This window comes from Podarcis filfolensis (assembly GCF_964270895.1).
Source record: "Podarcis filfolensis genome assembly, chromosome: 8".
In the NCBI taxonomy this organism is placed as follows: Eukaryota; Metazoa; Chordata; class Lepidosauria; order Squamata; family Lacertidae; genus Podarcis; species Podarcis filfolensis.
Genome location: NC_139611.1, coordinates 22815874 through 22830767, shown reverse-complemented (window position 1 = coordinate 22830767; position 14894 = coordinate 22815874). Strand labels below are relative to the sequence as shown.

General features: G+C 46.6%; 1 protein-coding gene and 1 long non-coding RNA gene across 6 annotated transcripts in view; one reads left to right on the top strand and one right to left on the bottom strand.

Annotated features, from left to right (window-relative positions):
- LOC310769585 overlaps window positions 1-11949 on the bottom strand; it is a 276754-nt gene extending 264805 nt beyond the window's left edge. Inside the window, exon 1 of the long non-coding RNA XR_014551706.1 lies at window positions 11749-11949. This is a non-coding gene — a long non-coding RNA (uncharacterized lncRNA). The remainder of the gene's footprint in view (window positions 1-11748) is intronic.
- The window catches only part of MEGF6 (multiple EGF like domains 6), a 206646-nt gene that overhangs the window by 119743 nt on the left and 72009 nt on the right, over window positions 1-14894 (top strand). For all 5 annotated transcript variants that reach the window (XM_083628414.1, XM_083628413.1, XM_083628415.1 and 2 more), the window contains one exon: window positions 2763-2885. In XM_083628414.1, the coding sequence (XP_083484540.1) occupies window positions 2763-2885 (123 nt within the window). The remainder of the gene's footprint in view (window positions 1-2762; window positions 2886-14894) is intronic.

Here is a 14894-nt window from a genome sequence, read left to right as displayed (position 1 = left end):
CGGCGATCAGCCTTCTTTGTGGTCCAGCTCTCACTTTCATACATCACTACTGGGGAAACCATAGCTTTAACTATACGGACCTTTGTTGGCAAGGCGATGTCTCTACATTAGGCTAGTTCATGTAAACACCCTTGCATCCTGCTTGCTTGCCTCCATCCAGACAAGCAAGGCACACTATTGGGGTTCAAGAACACATTCCAGCCAGGCAAAAACACCCAAGGAGGACGCAAAGCAGGGCCTGGGGAGAGGAGGTTTGGCCTGGGGAGAGTTCTGAGGTTTGGACAGTGAGCTATGCAAGATCACATTGGAAGTTCCTCATACCTGATACATAGATACACAAGGATGAAGAGATGTACTATGCCATTTTGTAAGACCATGCTAGGATTGCTCTGTCTTCATCATTGTCCATAAGCTGCGTTGAATTTGTTTTGTTTTTAATAAAGAAAAGTGGGGAACATTTTGAAAACAAATGGCCTCCATAGCCCTGTTGAAAAGAAGAACGCAAAGTTGAACTGAGGACAAGCACACCTTGATTCTGACTCTTGATTCCTGCCCTGCCGCCAACAATCTGTTTGCAACGCAATTTATCTTTGCGTTCCTTTTCTTTCTGCCTTTGAACACTCAACCAAACGAAAGCTTGTGAAATGTCTCAATGCATCCCCCCGGTTTCCCTTGAAACATGACAGATGATTCTGAACCTTTTCAGTGCAGAAGTTGAAGCAGGAGGATCTGATCATTTCCCAGCAGGACGCTGGGAAAAGAGCGAGTGCCAACCTTTCTTGGCCGTGCTTTTGAAGTTTCTCTGTGCCCAGTTGAGAGCGTTTTGGACTGCAAGGCTGGGTCCTTGTCAATTGAGGGCAACCGGATTTGGACCGCATCCTAGAAGCGCCCCTTCTCATTAACCGCAGGAACCGTTTGGGGGAGGTGAGATAGCTTCTCTCAGTGGTGGCTCCACTGACCCCTACAGGGGCAATAAAATAAATATAAAGACATTGTCCATCACCATTTCTCTGCTGGCAGGAAACGCCTTTTGTCTGCATCTTCTGTGTTTGCCTTGGTGCGTTTCTTTCTGGGCAGAAGGCCAAATGGAAGGAGGACATTTGTGAGGAAGCCTCTTCTCCCCGCCCCACTGCAAAAGGAAAAAAGGGGGAAAGCCATGCTCCAAAACCAGAACAGAAGATAAGCATCATGGGCTTGAATGTGCTCGAGACTCATGGTCTCCCCTTTCCACACTGCAGAGCTGAAACAAAATCAACCCCAAAATTTGTTTGTGTGTGTGTGCGTGCGCACATGTGGAGGGAACTTTCGGATCTGCAGTTTCCAAATTTTGCATGCATATTGCATTACAGTGTTTAGACTGCTGGTTAGAAGAAACTGAATGGTTAACCCTGGGTAGAGTCGCTAGCAAAACTTGCTTGTCCAGGGTTTGGATAGGAGTTTTGAGGGGTTATAAAAGAAATGTGAGCATTTAGGGGCCCTGAATTCTTTCCTGGCTTAGATTAAAATCTGAGCCAGAGAATAATTTCCAGCCTATCCATCTCTCATTTAGCCAGTTCAGCAGTCTCCTAACTCTCTCCCCTCCTTCTTCTGTTTTATACCTTAAGAACTTTTTTCTGACCTGAAGACCTCCATTTCCTTTGGGACAACTTTCCAAGAACCACCTGGTCCTTAGGAAAGGTCTGAAGGCTGGGGTTGGTGCTAGCAGGGAGGGGGACACTGAGGCGAGACCATCAAGCATAGGCCCTGCGCCTTCCTTCATGCATTGTCTGAATGTGTGACAATGAGAGCCTGTACAGGGCTTTCATCCTTCCTGTGGAAGTTAGCTGAAAAGCTGCTTCAGGGCTGGGGACCTTGGTTACATTCCACACATAAGCTGATGAGGTACAAATTGGGTCAGTAGAAGAATGCAGAATGATCCAATACTTCCAGGTTCTTCTTAAGTGTACAAGATACTCCTCATTGTCTGGTGAGTTCCTCCTGGGTTACTTGGTGCAACAAGAGAGTGATTTTCCCCAGACATTTGCAGCTCAGTGGTAGAGCATCTGCTTTGTATGCAGAAGACCCCAACATCTCCAGGCAGGGCTGAGAGAAACCCTGCAGAGCTGCTGCCAGTCAGTGTAGACAATACTGAGCCACATGAACTAATGGTCTGACTCTGTATAAGACACCTTCCTATGTTTTAAGGGAAAGGACATCAGTAGAACATCTGCTTTGCACCCAGAAAGTCTTGAGTCCAATCTCCAGCATGTCCAAGTAGGACTGAGAGAGACCCTGTAGAGCCACTGCCGGTCAGTGTAGCCAGTATGGAGCCATATGGACCAATGGTCTGACTTGGCATAAAGCACCTTCCCATGTTCAGTAGGCGCATCTGTAGCTTCTGATGGAGCACATGGCTGCATGGGGTGCTTCCAGACACCTTGTTTATTAAGCATTTGTTCCGGTTTGTTTATGGGAGGTTAGACAGTGTTGTGTCAAGCAAGTGTCACAAGACTCCAATACATTTCCCCATCACTTTCCTGTCTGCAGTTTTGCAGGAACTGGGCTCATTGTGCAAGACCACCAAGTAAACTTTAACTGTGCAACCTGAATTGTCGATACGTGATTGAATCCCACCTCAGAATAGCCACAACATCTTCCTAAGCCTGGTCCATTGGCCTCGTTGGCTGCTCCTCTGGAGTCCTGCTTCTGGCTGGCACAAATGCTGAGTTTAGCTTGCACCGTGCCCGCTGCTCTGACTGTTTCCATTTTTGCTTCCTTTCCAGATGTTGACGAGTGCCAAGTTCACAATGGGGGCTGCCAGCACAGATGTGTGAACACTCTGGGGTCCTATTACTGCGAATGCAAGCCAGGCTTTCGTCTGCACACAGACGGCAGGACCTGTCTTGGTAAGACGTGGATTTCAGCGGCATCTCAGCCCCTCTGATTACTTCCAGTGTCCAGCCCAGCACACACTGGGAAGACAATGTCAGCCAACGGGATCTGGCTCTCTTGTGTTGAATCATCTCTGCAGAACAATGCTACGTAATCACACTGACTGCCTTTGATTCACCAGGTTTGCTTAGTTGTTAAGAATGGTGCAGCCAGCCTAGGGGTTTTTGCTCATGACTAAGTCCCACCATGTTTAATGGCCCTGCTTCCAAAAACAGTGGTCCCTCAGTTTACGAACTTAATCCATTCCGGAAATCTGTTATTAAACCAAAACCATTCTTGAACCGAGGTTAAGAACTTAATTCATTCTGGAGGTCCGTTCTTAACCTGAAACTGTTCTTAACCTGAAGCACCACTTTAGCTAATAGGACCTCCCACTGCCGCCAGTGTGCGATTTCTATTCTCATCCTGAAGCAAAGTTCTTAACCCGAGGTACTATATCTGGGTTAGCGGAGTCTGTAACCTGAAGCATCTGTAACCCGAGGTACCACTGTAGTTCATAAACAGGGCTGTTCTTAAGCTGAGGTACCACTGTAACTGGAGATGTGACTGCAGTTTCACAGCTCAATCTCCTGTAAGATCATAAGCAGAATCCGCTGGATCAGGCCAATGGGAGGCCATGCTCCACCTTCCTGTCCTTACAATCACCCCAGTGGGAAGCACATGAACAGGATCTGAGCACAACAGCGCTCTCATAAGACCATGCGAATACCCTGTTGGATCAGACCAATAGCCTCCTGTCCTCACAGTTGCCACCTAGATGCCTGTGGGAAGCCCGCAAGTGGGATCTGAGCACGAGAGTCCTCTCCCCTCCTGTGGTTTCCAGAAACTGGTATTCAGAAGCATTACTGGCTCTGCCCATGGAGGCATCATGGCTGGTAGTTTGGGATAGCCCTCTCCTCCACAGAATTGTCCAATCCTCTTTTAAAGACATCTAGATTGCTGGCCATCTCTGCCTCCTGTGGGAGCAAGTTCCATACTTTTAAATGGGAAGTGGGTGGTGCTGGGTCTAAACCACTGAGCCTCTTGGGCTTGCTGATCAGAAGGTCGGCGGTTCGAATCCCCGCAGCGGGGTGAGCTCCCGTTGCTTGGTCCCCGCTCCTGCCAACCTAGCAGTTCGAAAGCACACTAGTACAAGTAGATAAATAGGTACCGCTGTGGTGGGAAGGTAAATGTTGTTTCCATGTGCTCTGGCTTCCGTCACTGTGTTCCATTGTGCCAGAAGTGGTTTAGTCATGCTGACCACATGGTCTGGAAAGCTGTCTGTGGACAAACTTCGACTCCCTCGGCCTGAAAGCGAGATGAGCGCCATACCACACAGTCACCTTTGACTGGACTTAACCGTCCAGGGGTCCTTTACCTTTTACCTTTTTTACTTTAATTATGCACGGTTATCCGTTCTGGAACTTCATCGGATTTCCATGAGTGGGAGAAAAACTTTCATCTAACCACTTTCTCCATGGCATGCATAATTCTATAAACTTCTACCGGTCATCTCACCCCTTCATATCACCTCTTGCCTTTTCTCTAACCTGAAAAGTCCCTCTCCCCACAGAAACTGGTATTCAGAAGTACGCTGCCTCTGACAGTGGAGGGAGAACATAGCCATTGAGACCCTTATTCTTTGCAGGCTATTGTTAGAAAATATAGATATGATAGTCATTTGTTAGAGGCAGAGCAAGTATTCTGCTTATGGGTATAGATTTGACTTGCACAGACCAAGGACTGCTGATAAGAAGGAGACAACATGGCTTGTGCTAACCATAGCTTAGAATCCAAATTGTGTTTCCTTCTTCCTTTTTTAAAAAACAAAAGTTATATATCATTTGATTGTAGCAAAGCCTCTTAGCAGTTCACAAGAAAAAATATCCACAATATCCATAAAAATAAATGGAAATTAATTGAAATTAACAGCAAAAGAGATGGACACCGAGGCAAACCATGGTTTAGAGTCGGTGATTTAATTGTTTTCTCTCCTGCTTACATCAAATTAAGAATTAGTGGGGAAATAGGTGTGTCTGATTGCTCCATGTCTTGGCCTGCTTCTCTTAAGTAAACACCAGTTAGAGGTCTTGTGGAGAGAAACATATTCTTGGATGGAAAGTCTGCGAGGTGTGCCAAGGGAAAAACTTCAAGGAAGTCTCCAAATGATCATTTCTTGCTCTGTTGTTGTTGAAGACTGTAAAGTTTTGCTTTGAATACGACAGTGGGGCACAGTGGGGGGGGGGTGCTGTGGCCTAAACCACTGAGCCTCTTGGACTTGCCGATTAGAAGGTTCGAATCCCTGCGACGGGGTGAGCTCCCATTGCTCTGTCCCAGCTCCTGCCAACCTAGCAGTTAGAAAGCATACCAGTGCAAGTAGAAAAATAGGTACTGCTGCGGTGGGAAGTTAAATGGCATTTCCGTGCACTCTGGTTTCTGTCATGGTGTTCCCTTGCACCAAAAGCTGTTTAGTCATGCTGGCCACATTACCCAGAAAGCTGTCTATGGACAAACGCCGGCTCCCTTGGCCTGAAAGCGAGATATAATAATAATAATAATTAATAAATTTATTATTTCTACCCCACCCATCTGGCTGGGTTTCCCCAGCCGCTCTGGGTGGCTTTCAATAGAACAACCCCATAGTCCCATATGGCAACCCCACAGTCACCTTTAACTGGACTTTACCATCCAAGGGTCCTTTACCTTTTATTAACCAATCTCTGGACCACAAGCCAAATGTGGCCCTCAAGGATTCTCTATCTGGCCCCCAGGACTGTCCCTCAGGCCATGGCCTAACTTAGCAGCCCCACTCTGCACCTTTCACAAGTGCTTCTGCCTATGTTTCATTGAACTGTGATATTGCCTCTCCCTTTCTGGGATGGAGAGAGGGTGAAACCTCAGGCTTTTTTGTGGCTAGAAGTGATGCTCATTATTTCTGACAGAAACAGGAGCAGAAATTGCCAATATTTGCTGATTTATCCCATGACTGGAATATGGACCCGTATTCATTACTGTTGTTTTTAGTCCATAAACAACACATAATTGACCATGTTCCCCTCAAGTGGGCAGGTAATAATTCCTCTGCGTTACAAACTAGTCCAACTACCGAAACGTTTTCCTCCACATGTCAATCAGGTGGGGTGTCCAGCCGCTAATTGGATTATTATTATTTGAGTGTTGCATGGTGGCTCCCTTCGGTTTTGAAACAATATAGAGTGGTACCTCGGGTTACAAACACCTCGGGTTACAGACTCCACTAACCCGGAAGTAGTACCTCGGGTTAAGAACTTTACCTCAGGATGAGAACAGAAATTGTGCGGCGGTGGCACGGGAACAGCAGGAGGCCCCATTAGCTAAAGTGGTACCTCAGGTTAAGAAGAGTTTCAGGTTAAGAACAGACCTCCAGAACGAATTAAGTTCGTAACCAGAGGTTCCACTGTATGTTCATTTTATAGTTCTGCAAATCTTGGCTTGCTGCCACACATGCTGACCACCTCCTCCTCCCCAGTTTTTTGGTGGCCCTGTTTGGGTTAAGTATCATTGGCACTTATCACTGGGTTTGCTATTAGAGGGCAGTGAGTGGTGCTTTGCATGAGAAAACTGCATAGTTCTGGAACTAAAAGTCTCTGTCAACCAGTACCAATCAGCTTATCAGACCTTTGGAGTAGAAAAGCTCTGAAACAGTCTATTCAATCTTCCCCCCGCCCCGTGTGTGTGTGTGTGTGTGTGTGTGTGTGTGTGTGAGAGAGAGAGAGAGAGAGAGAGAGAGAGAATAATAGAATTATAGAATTGTAGAGTTGGAAGGGACCTTGAGGGTCATCCAAGCTCTGCTTAGAAGCCTCCAAGGAAGGAGAGTCCACAAACACACAAACACAAACACACAAAACACCTGGAGCTGTAAATTTACCACAGAGTTTGCACACCCGTGCATGGTATCCACAGGGGTGTCTATCTTCTTGACAGGAAAACCTCTCCCTGTTTCCTTACCTCACCACTAGACAGAGGAGGGAAGCAGCAATGGGTTTGTAAAAACAAGAAGCTACACTGCTTTTTCTTCTCCATGGTTGTAACGTGCAAGTCCGATGTATTGGGATGTCCCAGTTGACCCTGACTTTGTCCAAGCACCTGGCTTTGGGCTGGTTCCTCCTGACCAAGATCAGCTTTCATCCCTCTGAAATTTGAGAAAGGAAAGCCGTGGTCCGAGGGCTCAGCTTGAGCTCACTTCGCGTGGGAGGCCGGCAAAGCACAGGGAATCTCGAGGCTTTTTCAGACAAAGTGATCCCCTCTGGGATGATTCATTTCACTGCACCCTCCACTTTGTTCTTAATGGTTTGTTTTGAAGCAAATGGAGCGATGCTTTCCGCCCCGGTGAGACGTTTTCAAGCCACAGCGATGAGCTGTACTCTGCTTTCGTTTCCGATTCCAAGAGATTCCTTCTACTACAAAGGCCATTCGATTCTCCAGGTTTTGAAGATATTTGTGGAACAGAGGGTAGCCAGAAAATGGCTGAGGGACACTATCAGTTAAAGCACAGGTCACCAATGAAATTTCTGCTGAAATTATGCTTTGATGCATTCTGTTGTGAGCAATGGAAGAGGTTGTGGTCTCTGTGGTGCCTACAACAGTTTCTTCAGTTTTCGCATATGCACATTAGACCCAGAGTTACAATTCCCTGAATTCCTTGGGAAAAGGGGCTGGCTGTTAAGCCGCTTGGAGAATTGTAGCTCTGAGAGGGGAATAGAGCTTTGTTAACAACTCTTGGCGCCTGTAACAAAAACTACAGCTCCCAGAATTCTTGGCGGGGGGGCAGACCATGGTTGCTTAAAGTGGCATCATAGTGCTTTAAATGTATTATGTGATCTCAAACCATTCACTGGCAAGGGGAAAGTGCATGAGTCCTAATTTGGATGTTACCAGTGACGTGGGATGAAAAATGTAACTTTTGTAGCAGAAAGGTTTCTTGGCCTAGATAAAAAAAAAACCATCAGCCTGCTGTTCTGTGGTTCACCATATGGGGTATAAGTACAGTGGTACCTCAGGTTACAGACGCTTCAGGTTACATACGCTTCAGGTTACAGACTCCACTAACCCAGAAATAGTATCTCGGGTTAAGAACTTTGCTTCAGGATGAGAACAGAAATCATGTGGTGGCAGCAGGAGGCCCCATTAGCTAAAGTGGTGCTTCGGGTTAAGAACAGTTTCAGGTTAAGAACGGACCTCCGGAACAAATTAAGTTCTTAACCCGAGGTACCACTGTAGATCCTTCTTGGATCAGGCCAGTGGCCCATCTTGTCCAGCATCCTGTTCTCACAGTAGCCAACAAAATGCCTATAGGAAGCACACAAGCAGGACCAGAGCACAAGAGGACTCTCTCTGCCCATAATTCTCAGCACCAGTGTTCAGAGTCATACTGGAGGAAGCCTCAAACAGATCCAAAGACTCCCAGTTTACAAAGATTGCAGGATCTTCCTGCTCTGTTGAGTCATTGCAAGGACCTCCATGGGGGAGAAATTCTCAGTGGATTGTGAACACATGGAGGTGGGTACTGTCTTTGGGTTTCTCATTCAGGCAGCAAAACGTCTTGGACTGGCCTTCCCATCGCAGAGGATGCTTTTGGCCTCCCCTCTCTCTGTGCCGCTAGACATGAGGGTCTTTGCTCTAGTGGAGCCTGTGATAGTTCCAGCTGTGCCAATTCCTTCCTCCGGGATTATGCTTGCCTTCTCTCTTTGAGACGGGCGGAACGGTGCAAAACCTCACAGCGTCCCATTCGAATGAAAACATTGTGGCGAGCTGGTATGTGCAGTATGGGGTTTCTAGAAAAATAGAGAGCAGAGGGGCTTCTAAACCTTGTAGCAACTTGGCAGTAAACCAAAAAATATGTTTCTGTAACTTTTCCGTGTCTGGAAAGTGACTTGTGTCCATTCACACCTTTTAGGGGCAGGGCCAGATGCAATGTGCATACTGTAGTTCTATGGGGACATTATACACCCGCTTGAAGCAGACGCGTTTTAAGAGGAGATGAATTAAGTTCAGATGGGGAAAGAGCTTGTGCTTTCTGATCCAAAGACACTGTGGCTAGCTTTCATATTTTTCCAAAGTATTAGCAGTCCCTTAGGCCACATTGAAACCTACTTCTGGCACATATGTGTACACATATACGGCCCCCGAGACAACTAAAAGGCAACAGGAGTCCTGTTGGATTGAGCCAAGGGGCCCATGTAGTCCACCTTCATGTTTCTCACAGTGGCCTGTTTGGCAGTGGGATGGACTCCTGGGAGAGGTGATGGACTCTCCATCCTTTGGAGGTTTTGAAGCAGAGATTGGATGGCCATCTGTCCTGTACGATGGGCTTGAGATTCCTGCATTGCAGGGGGTTGGACTAGATCTTCAAGTGTGCCTGTTTTCCAGGGTCAGCCCCGGATTTGCAGAATCTTCGCTTAAAGTAAGATTTCAGTCCTCATGGTTCAGAGTTAAGAGCTGCTTGGGGACACAAGAGTGCTGCCTTAAACTGAGTCAGTCCCATCTAGTCAAATCTTGTCTGCACCGAATGGCAAAGCTTTTCCAGAGTTTCAGGCAGGAAGTTCTTCCAGCTCTAACTGGAGTTGCCCAGGATTGAATCTGTGACCTTCTGCATACAAGGGAGATGCTCTGTCACTGAGCTCTAGAAGCTAGGAGCTTTGACTTAATCAGAGCAGCAATGCTCGATTTTGGGGAAGGGAGGGCTCACCATACAAATCGCCCAGGGCCTAGGAACCTCTGCCTGCTTTCTCTTGTGCTTCTGCATAGGCATGAAAGGGGCTCATTCAGCCAGCTCTCTGCCTGTGTAAATATTTACTCTGAGGGAAAGGGTGAATTTGCTCTGACTTGATCTTTGAAATCACGTGGCTTTAATTATTATTATTTTTTAAAGCGACATTCTTGACAGGTCTTCTGAGTCTGGAGCCTGCCTAGAGGAAGGGCAGCAGTGGGAAAGGATGGGGGAGAAACAACCACTCGGGTTCATATTTTTAACATGGAACTACCTTATTCGCTCTCTTCGAAACAATATGTGAACCAAAGGAAGACTCTGTTTTGAAATTTTGTGGGTGTTCGAATTTTGCAATGTGGTTCTTCAATCAAGCAACACGTACCAAAATAATGCATGTATTAGGGGAAAGTGTTCCTACAGATGTGTAAGTGACCTACCAATATACATTGTATTAGCTTGCAAAAATGAGTATATTGGGGAAAATGCACACAAATATGGCCCCAGGGCTTCAATTCTGGTTGTGGATATTTTTGGGTACAGTATGTTTTGGTATGGATTGAAGAGAAGGTGGCAGAGAGGGCATTTAGAAGGTGTTTAAAGGGTACTTCTCACTTAATGCGATTTCATTTAGGTGTCTGGGGACCCAGAACATAAACCCCACATAAGTGGGGAGTTGTTTGTACTTCTAGTCCAATGCGATGATTGCAGCTCAAAGTGTGTTGTGATGCAGTCGTTGTTGTTGTTGCTGTTGGAAGATGCATCCTGGGAATTCCACCCCTTACGGATCTCAGTTGCCAGAAGTAACTATTAGTTGCTCGATCAATTGGCCATCATTGATTCAGAAGTACTTCCAATTCAGTGTGATGATCACAACTCAAAGGTGTGGGGTTCTTATTTTCTCCCACCCTCCCATTTCCCAGGCCACCCATTCTTTGGAAGTGGAAAATTTAGAGTTCGTAGGTTGGGTACGCAGCAGTTTCCCCTTCGGTCCTGAGACACCGTCAGTTGTGCAAATTCATTTTTAGGAAGCAGTTGGCAGAACTAATGAGCAAAATAAGTAAACAAATGCAGTGCCAGGAATATTTTTGAGAGAAAGGGGGGTGCTTTTGTTTTATTCTTAATAATAGAAAAAAGACTGTACAAAAGATTCCAGTTTAAAGTTGGCAACGAGCTACCAATCCAAATGTGTCTGGGCTGCCATAAAAAAAACCACAAAAGCTTTCAGGCTCATCAGCAAAAGCTGACTAAAGCACAGTGTCTCCAGAATTGTGCTTTAGGAATTGAGGTTTGCTGTTGTCCCAATGGGCACAAAGGCATGACCACAGAACTCGAGAGAAGCTGGTTAGATTTTCCACCCACCCACCCAGAATCTGCAGGGTCACTGTGCATTTATTCTGAAGGGGCGAGTGTTCCTGGCTGCTGATGGGTACAAAAAAGAACCCGGAGGTCATCTTGGGCTCATCCTCTTAGCAAAGCCACCTAATTAACTGCACAGAGAAAATAAAATAAAATCCTGACAACACTTCACTGGAGGAAACCGAACAAAACCAGTGTGTAATTGGAGGAGGAGAAAGGGACAGGGAGGTTTTGTCTTTCTTATTTCAGGCCTTGTACACAACAGACACCCAGCTAAATCCTAACCCCCAGATCTGCTGCCTGCAGGGGTTTTAGGGCTGGGTGGAGACATTTTTTCCACCATTAGAGAGGAGCTCTTGCTGGCAGGATCGGAGGCTACAGTTACAGCTGTGGAAACCTCCATCGGCATCAGTCGACCACCAGCGGAGTTTCAGTAGGGGCAGAGGCAGATTTGGATCTCCCCAATCCAAAGCCTCTTTGCCACTGGGTTCCCGACAGAGGCCTGAGTATTATGCTCCTCCCCAACCACACCAGCCTTCGTGACTCAGGGGCATATGGTGCCTTGCCAATGTTTGCCCATATGATTGCTTAAATCTGCAGAAATGGCACATTACAGGTGACAAGTAATCCCTGTTCTTCATTTGCAATAAATTGATCTGTTAGTATAGCAGCACCTAAACTTTGGTACTCCCTACCTATTGCTACCAGACAGGCGCTTCACTGTACAGTGGTACCTCAAGTTAAGTACTTAATTCGTTCCGGAGGTCCGTTCTTAACCTGAAACTGTTCTTAACCTGAAGCACCACTTTAGCTAATGGGGCCTCCCGCTGCTGCCGCGCCGCCGGAGCACAATTTCTGTTCTCATCCTGAAGCAAAGTTCTTAACCCAAGATACTATTTCTGGGTTAGCGGAGTCTGTAACCTGAAGCGTCTGTAACCCGAAGCGCCTGTAACCCGAGGTACCACTGTACTCTTTTTGGTACCTCCCCCAAACATTTATGTTTAGATAAACTTTCCCAGATACCTAGAATGCTGGTGTGATTTTTTGGCTTATTGCTGGCTTTTTGTTTTTGTTTTGTAATGTTTTAAATGGTTGTTTTAAATGGTTTTATTCCTTCTGTAAACCACTGTGAGGGTTGTTTTTTTTTAATACAATCAAGCGGTGTATAATTTTTTAATGAAATAAAATAAAAAGCTTAGCACCCATTCCCATATTATTTGCAAACAGATTATTTCAGGATTCAAGTAAAGCCATTTCCGAGCTTGGGAGGAGAGGGGGTTGCGGGTTACCCCCTCCCACACACGCGGGGGCTGGCCTTTTGCCCCCGCGAGATCCAGGGAATCCCCGGGCGTGCCTTCAACTTAAGGCCAGGCATGCCCGGGGGCCGCCCTCTTCCCCTTTCCAGCTGAGCGGTTTTCCCATCCCACCCACCCTTAGGCTTAGCTAGCTATGACCTTCCTATGGACTCCGGTTGGTCGCCGCAAAGGGCCTGGTAGGAATTTTTCCAATTTGGCGCACTTCCAGCCTTTTGGTTTTTTTGCCTACCTCGTAGCAAACATCACAACTTCCGCGGTATTGGCGGTTAGGCATTGGCAGGGGTTGTTATGCAAATGAATGGGGGGAAGGAAGCGCCATCACCTTCCCCAAGGGAAAGGGTAGTCCGGTAGAGGACTCCGGGGGGCGTTGCCTTGTCTGAAACCTAGGGAGGTAAGGGCCTCCAGCACGCCCCCGAGCGGTGACACCCGTGGGATCCTAGTTGGCGTACTTCAACAGGACTCCCACGGCTTGTGGATAACCCTTCCCGGTCTCCATGCCGGGTAGTCGATAGGAGCCAATGCCTAAGGCCAATACCTTTCAATTCTGTAATCAATAAAGTTGTGGCCTTTTTATGCCCATTAACCTTAAATAATGTGTCCAGTGTCTTCATTTCACATGGGGGAGGGGACTTGCCACGCAACACGAAACTGAGTGCTGAACTTCCACCGTTTCCCACTATAGTTCCAGGAGTGCCTTTTAACGTTGTCTGAAGACTCAGATATAATGTGGAACTCGACAGTGAGGGGAAAGTCATGAAAACAGAACAAACTGCCTTTAAATGCAGTCTGACTTAGTTCCGTTAATTTCAGTGGGTCTGCTCTGATGAGAAGCTCGTTTGGATGGGACCCATAGTTTGGGTTTTTTGGAATCTGTGTGGTTCACAGCTCCGGGTTTATTTATTTTTTTACAATCCAAGTTGCTGCTTTGAAAGAGTGCCTGGACTCACAAACATTCTGTGCATTTGTCTCTAGAGGGAACTTAGCAGGACTGGAATCAATTCTTTTGCCTTTATTTTATGTTTGATAGGCGGGGATGGGGGCGGTGAGCTTTTTTTTTGTGCTGACAAGGTCCACCTTGAAAAAGAGACTTGCGTAGTCAGAAGCTGTTTCTTGACTAAGTTGGTGCCACGATGAAATCAAGCTGGGGCTCCTGGTCTTCCTCCCCGCACCTCCACCCCCCCCACCAGTGTAACTTTAGCCCTGGCTTCTAGCAACTGAGGTGGGTGGTATGTATTAAAATGCAATTCTGTGTTATTGGTTTGATTCTTCCTCCTTGACATGTGCCATGTATAATTCCCCATCCTGTATCGACAGGGCTGCCAACCCCCCGTCTTGTTTCACATGTGCATATGGCCTGCTGCGTGCCTTGCCAGAGAATGACTTCTGCTTCTTATTACTTGTCCCGAGCTGGAATGTACGCCGTATGGCAAATGCAAACAGAGCGCTTTGCAGTCGACATGTACAGTTGGAAAAGCTATAAGGTTCAAACGGGGTTATTAGCTTGTGGGGGGCGGGGAAGGGTATTCCTCTTCTTACATGCAACCTGTATTTTGGGACAGTCAAAGAGAATCGAGTGGACAAGTTAGTTGGGAGAAGATACCCTAACAGGGACGCGGGTGGCACTGTGGGTTAAACCACAGAGCCTAGGGCTTGCCAATCAGAAGGTTGGCGTTTCGAATCCCTGCGACGGGGTGAGCTCCTGTTGCTCAGTCCCTGCTCCTGCCAACCTAGCAGTTCGAAAGCATGAAGTACAAGTAGATAAATAGGTACTGCTCCGGCAGGAAGGTAAACAGCGTTTCCGTGTGCTGCTCTAGTTCGCCAGAAGCGGCTTAGTCATGCTGGCCACATGACCCAGAAGCTGTACGCTGGCTCCCTCGGCCAATAAAGCGAGATGAGCGCCGCAACCCCAGAGTCGGCCACGACTGGACCTAATGGACAGGGGTCCCTTTACCTTTACCTTTACCCTAACCCTCCCATTGTCCTCAGGCTGATTAAAAAGCAAAACACAAGGCATGTATGCAGTGAATAATTTAACATCATTTTACAAGCTTCTTTTCCTCATGAGTGTGGAGAACAACTTCCTGCCAGTTTTATATATATACTTTTATCCTGCTTACCTTTTTAATCATTTTGATTGTCAGTCATACATGTATTTCTTTCCTTTTAATAAATTATCTTTTAAAGTCAAAGTTTGCACCCAATGTTAGTCCTACTCAGATCATTGAAATTAATGGATATGACTAGCTCGGGGTCATTAATTTAAACAAGTCTACTTTGAGTGAAACTGAGCCCCAGGGTAGTTCAATGTAACTGACAATTGCCTATGACATTAATTCTGTACTTCTGTTGAGACAGCCTAGAATTGCATTCGCCTCTCTTGCTGCTGCATTATATATATTCCAATGTATTTGATGGATTGAATGGTGGGAGCTGAAAGCAAAATTATTTAGGGGAGGGAAGGGAAAGCAAGCCCAGCACACGGGTAATTAATTTGCACACATTCCTCAGAGTCCAGCAGTTGCACTTTGGTGGTGCAGGGTTTTGAATTGGGTACAGGGTTTGTG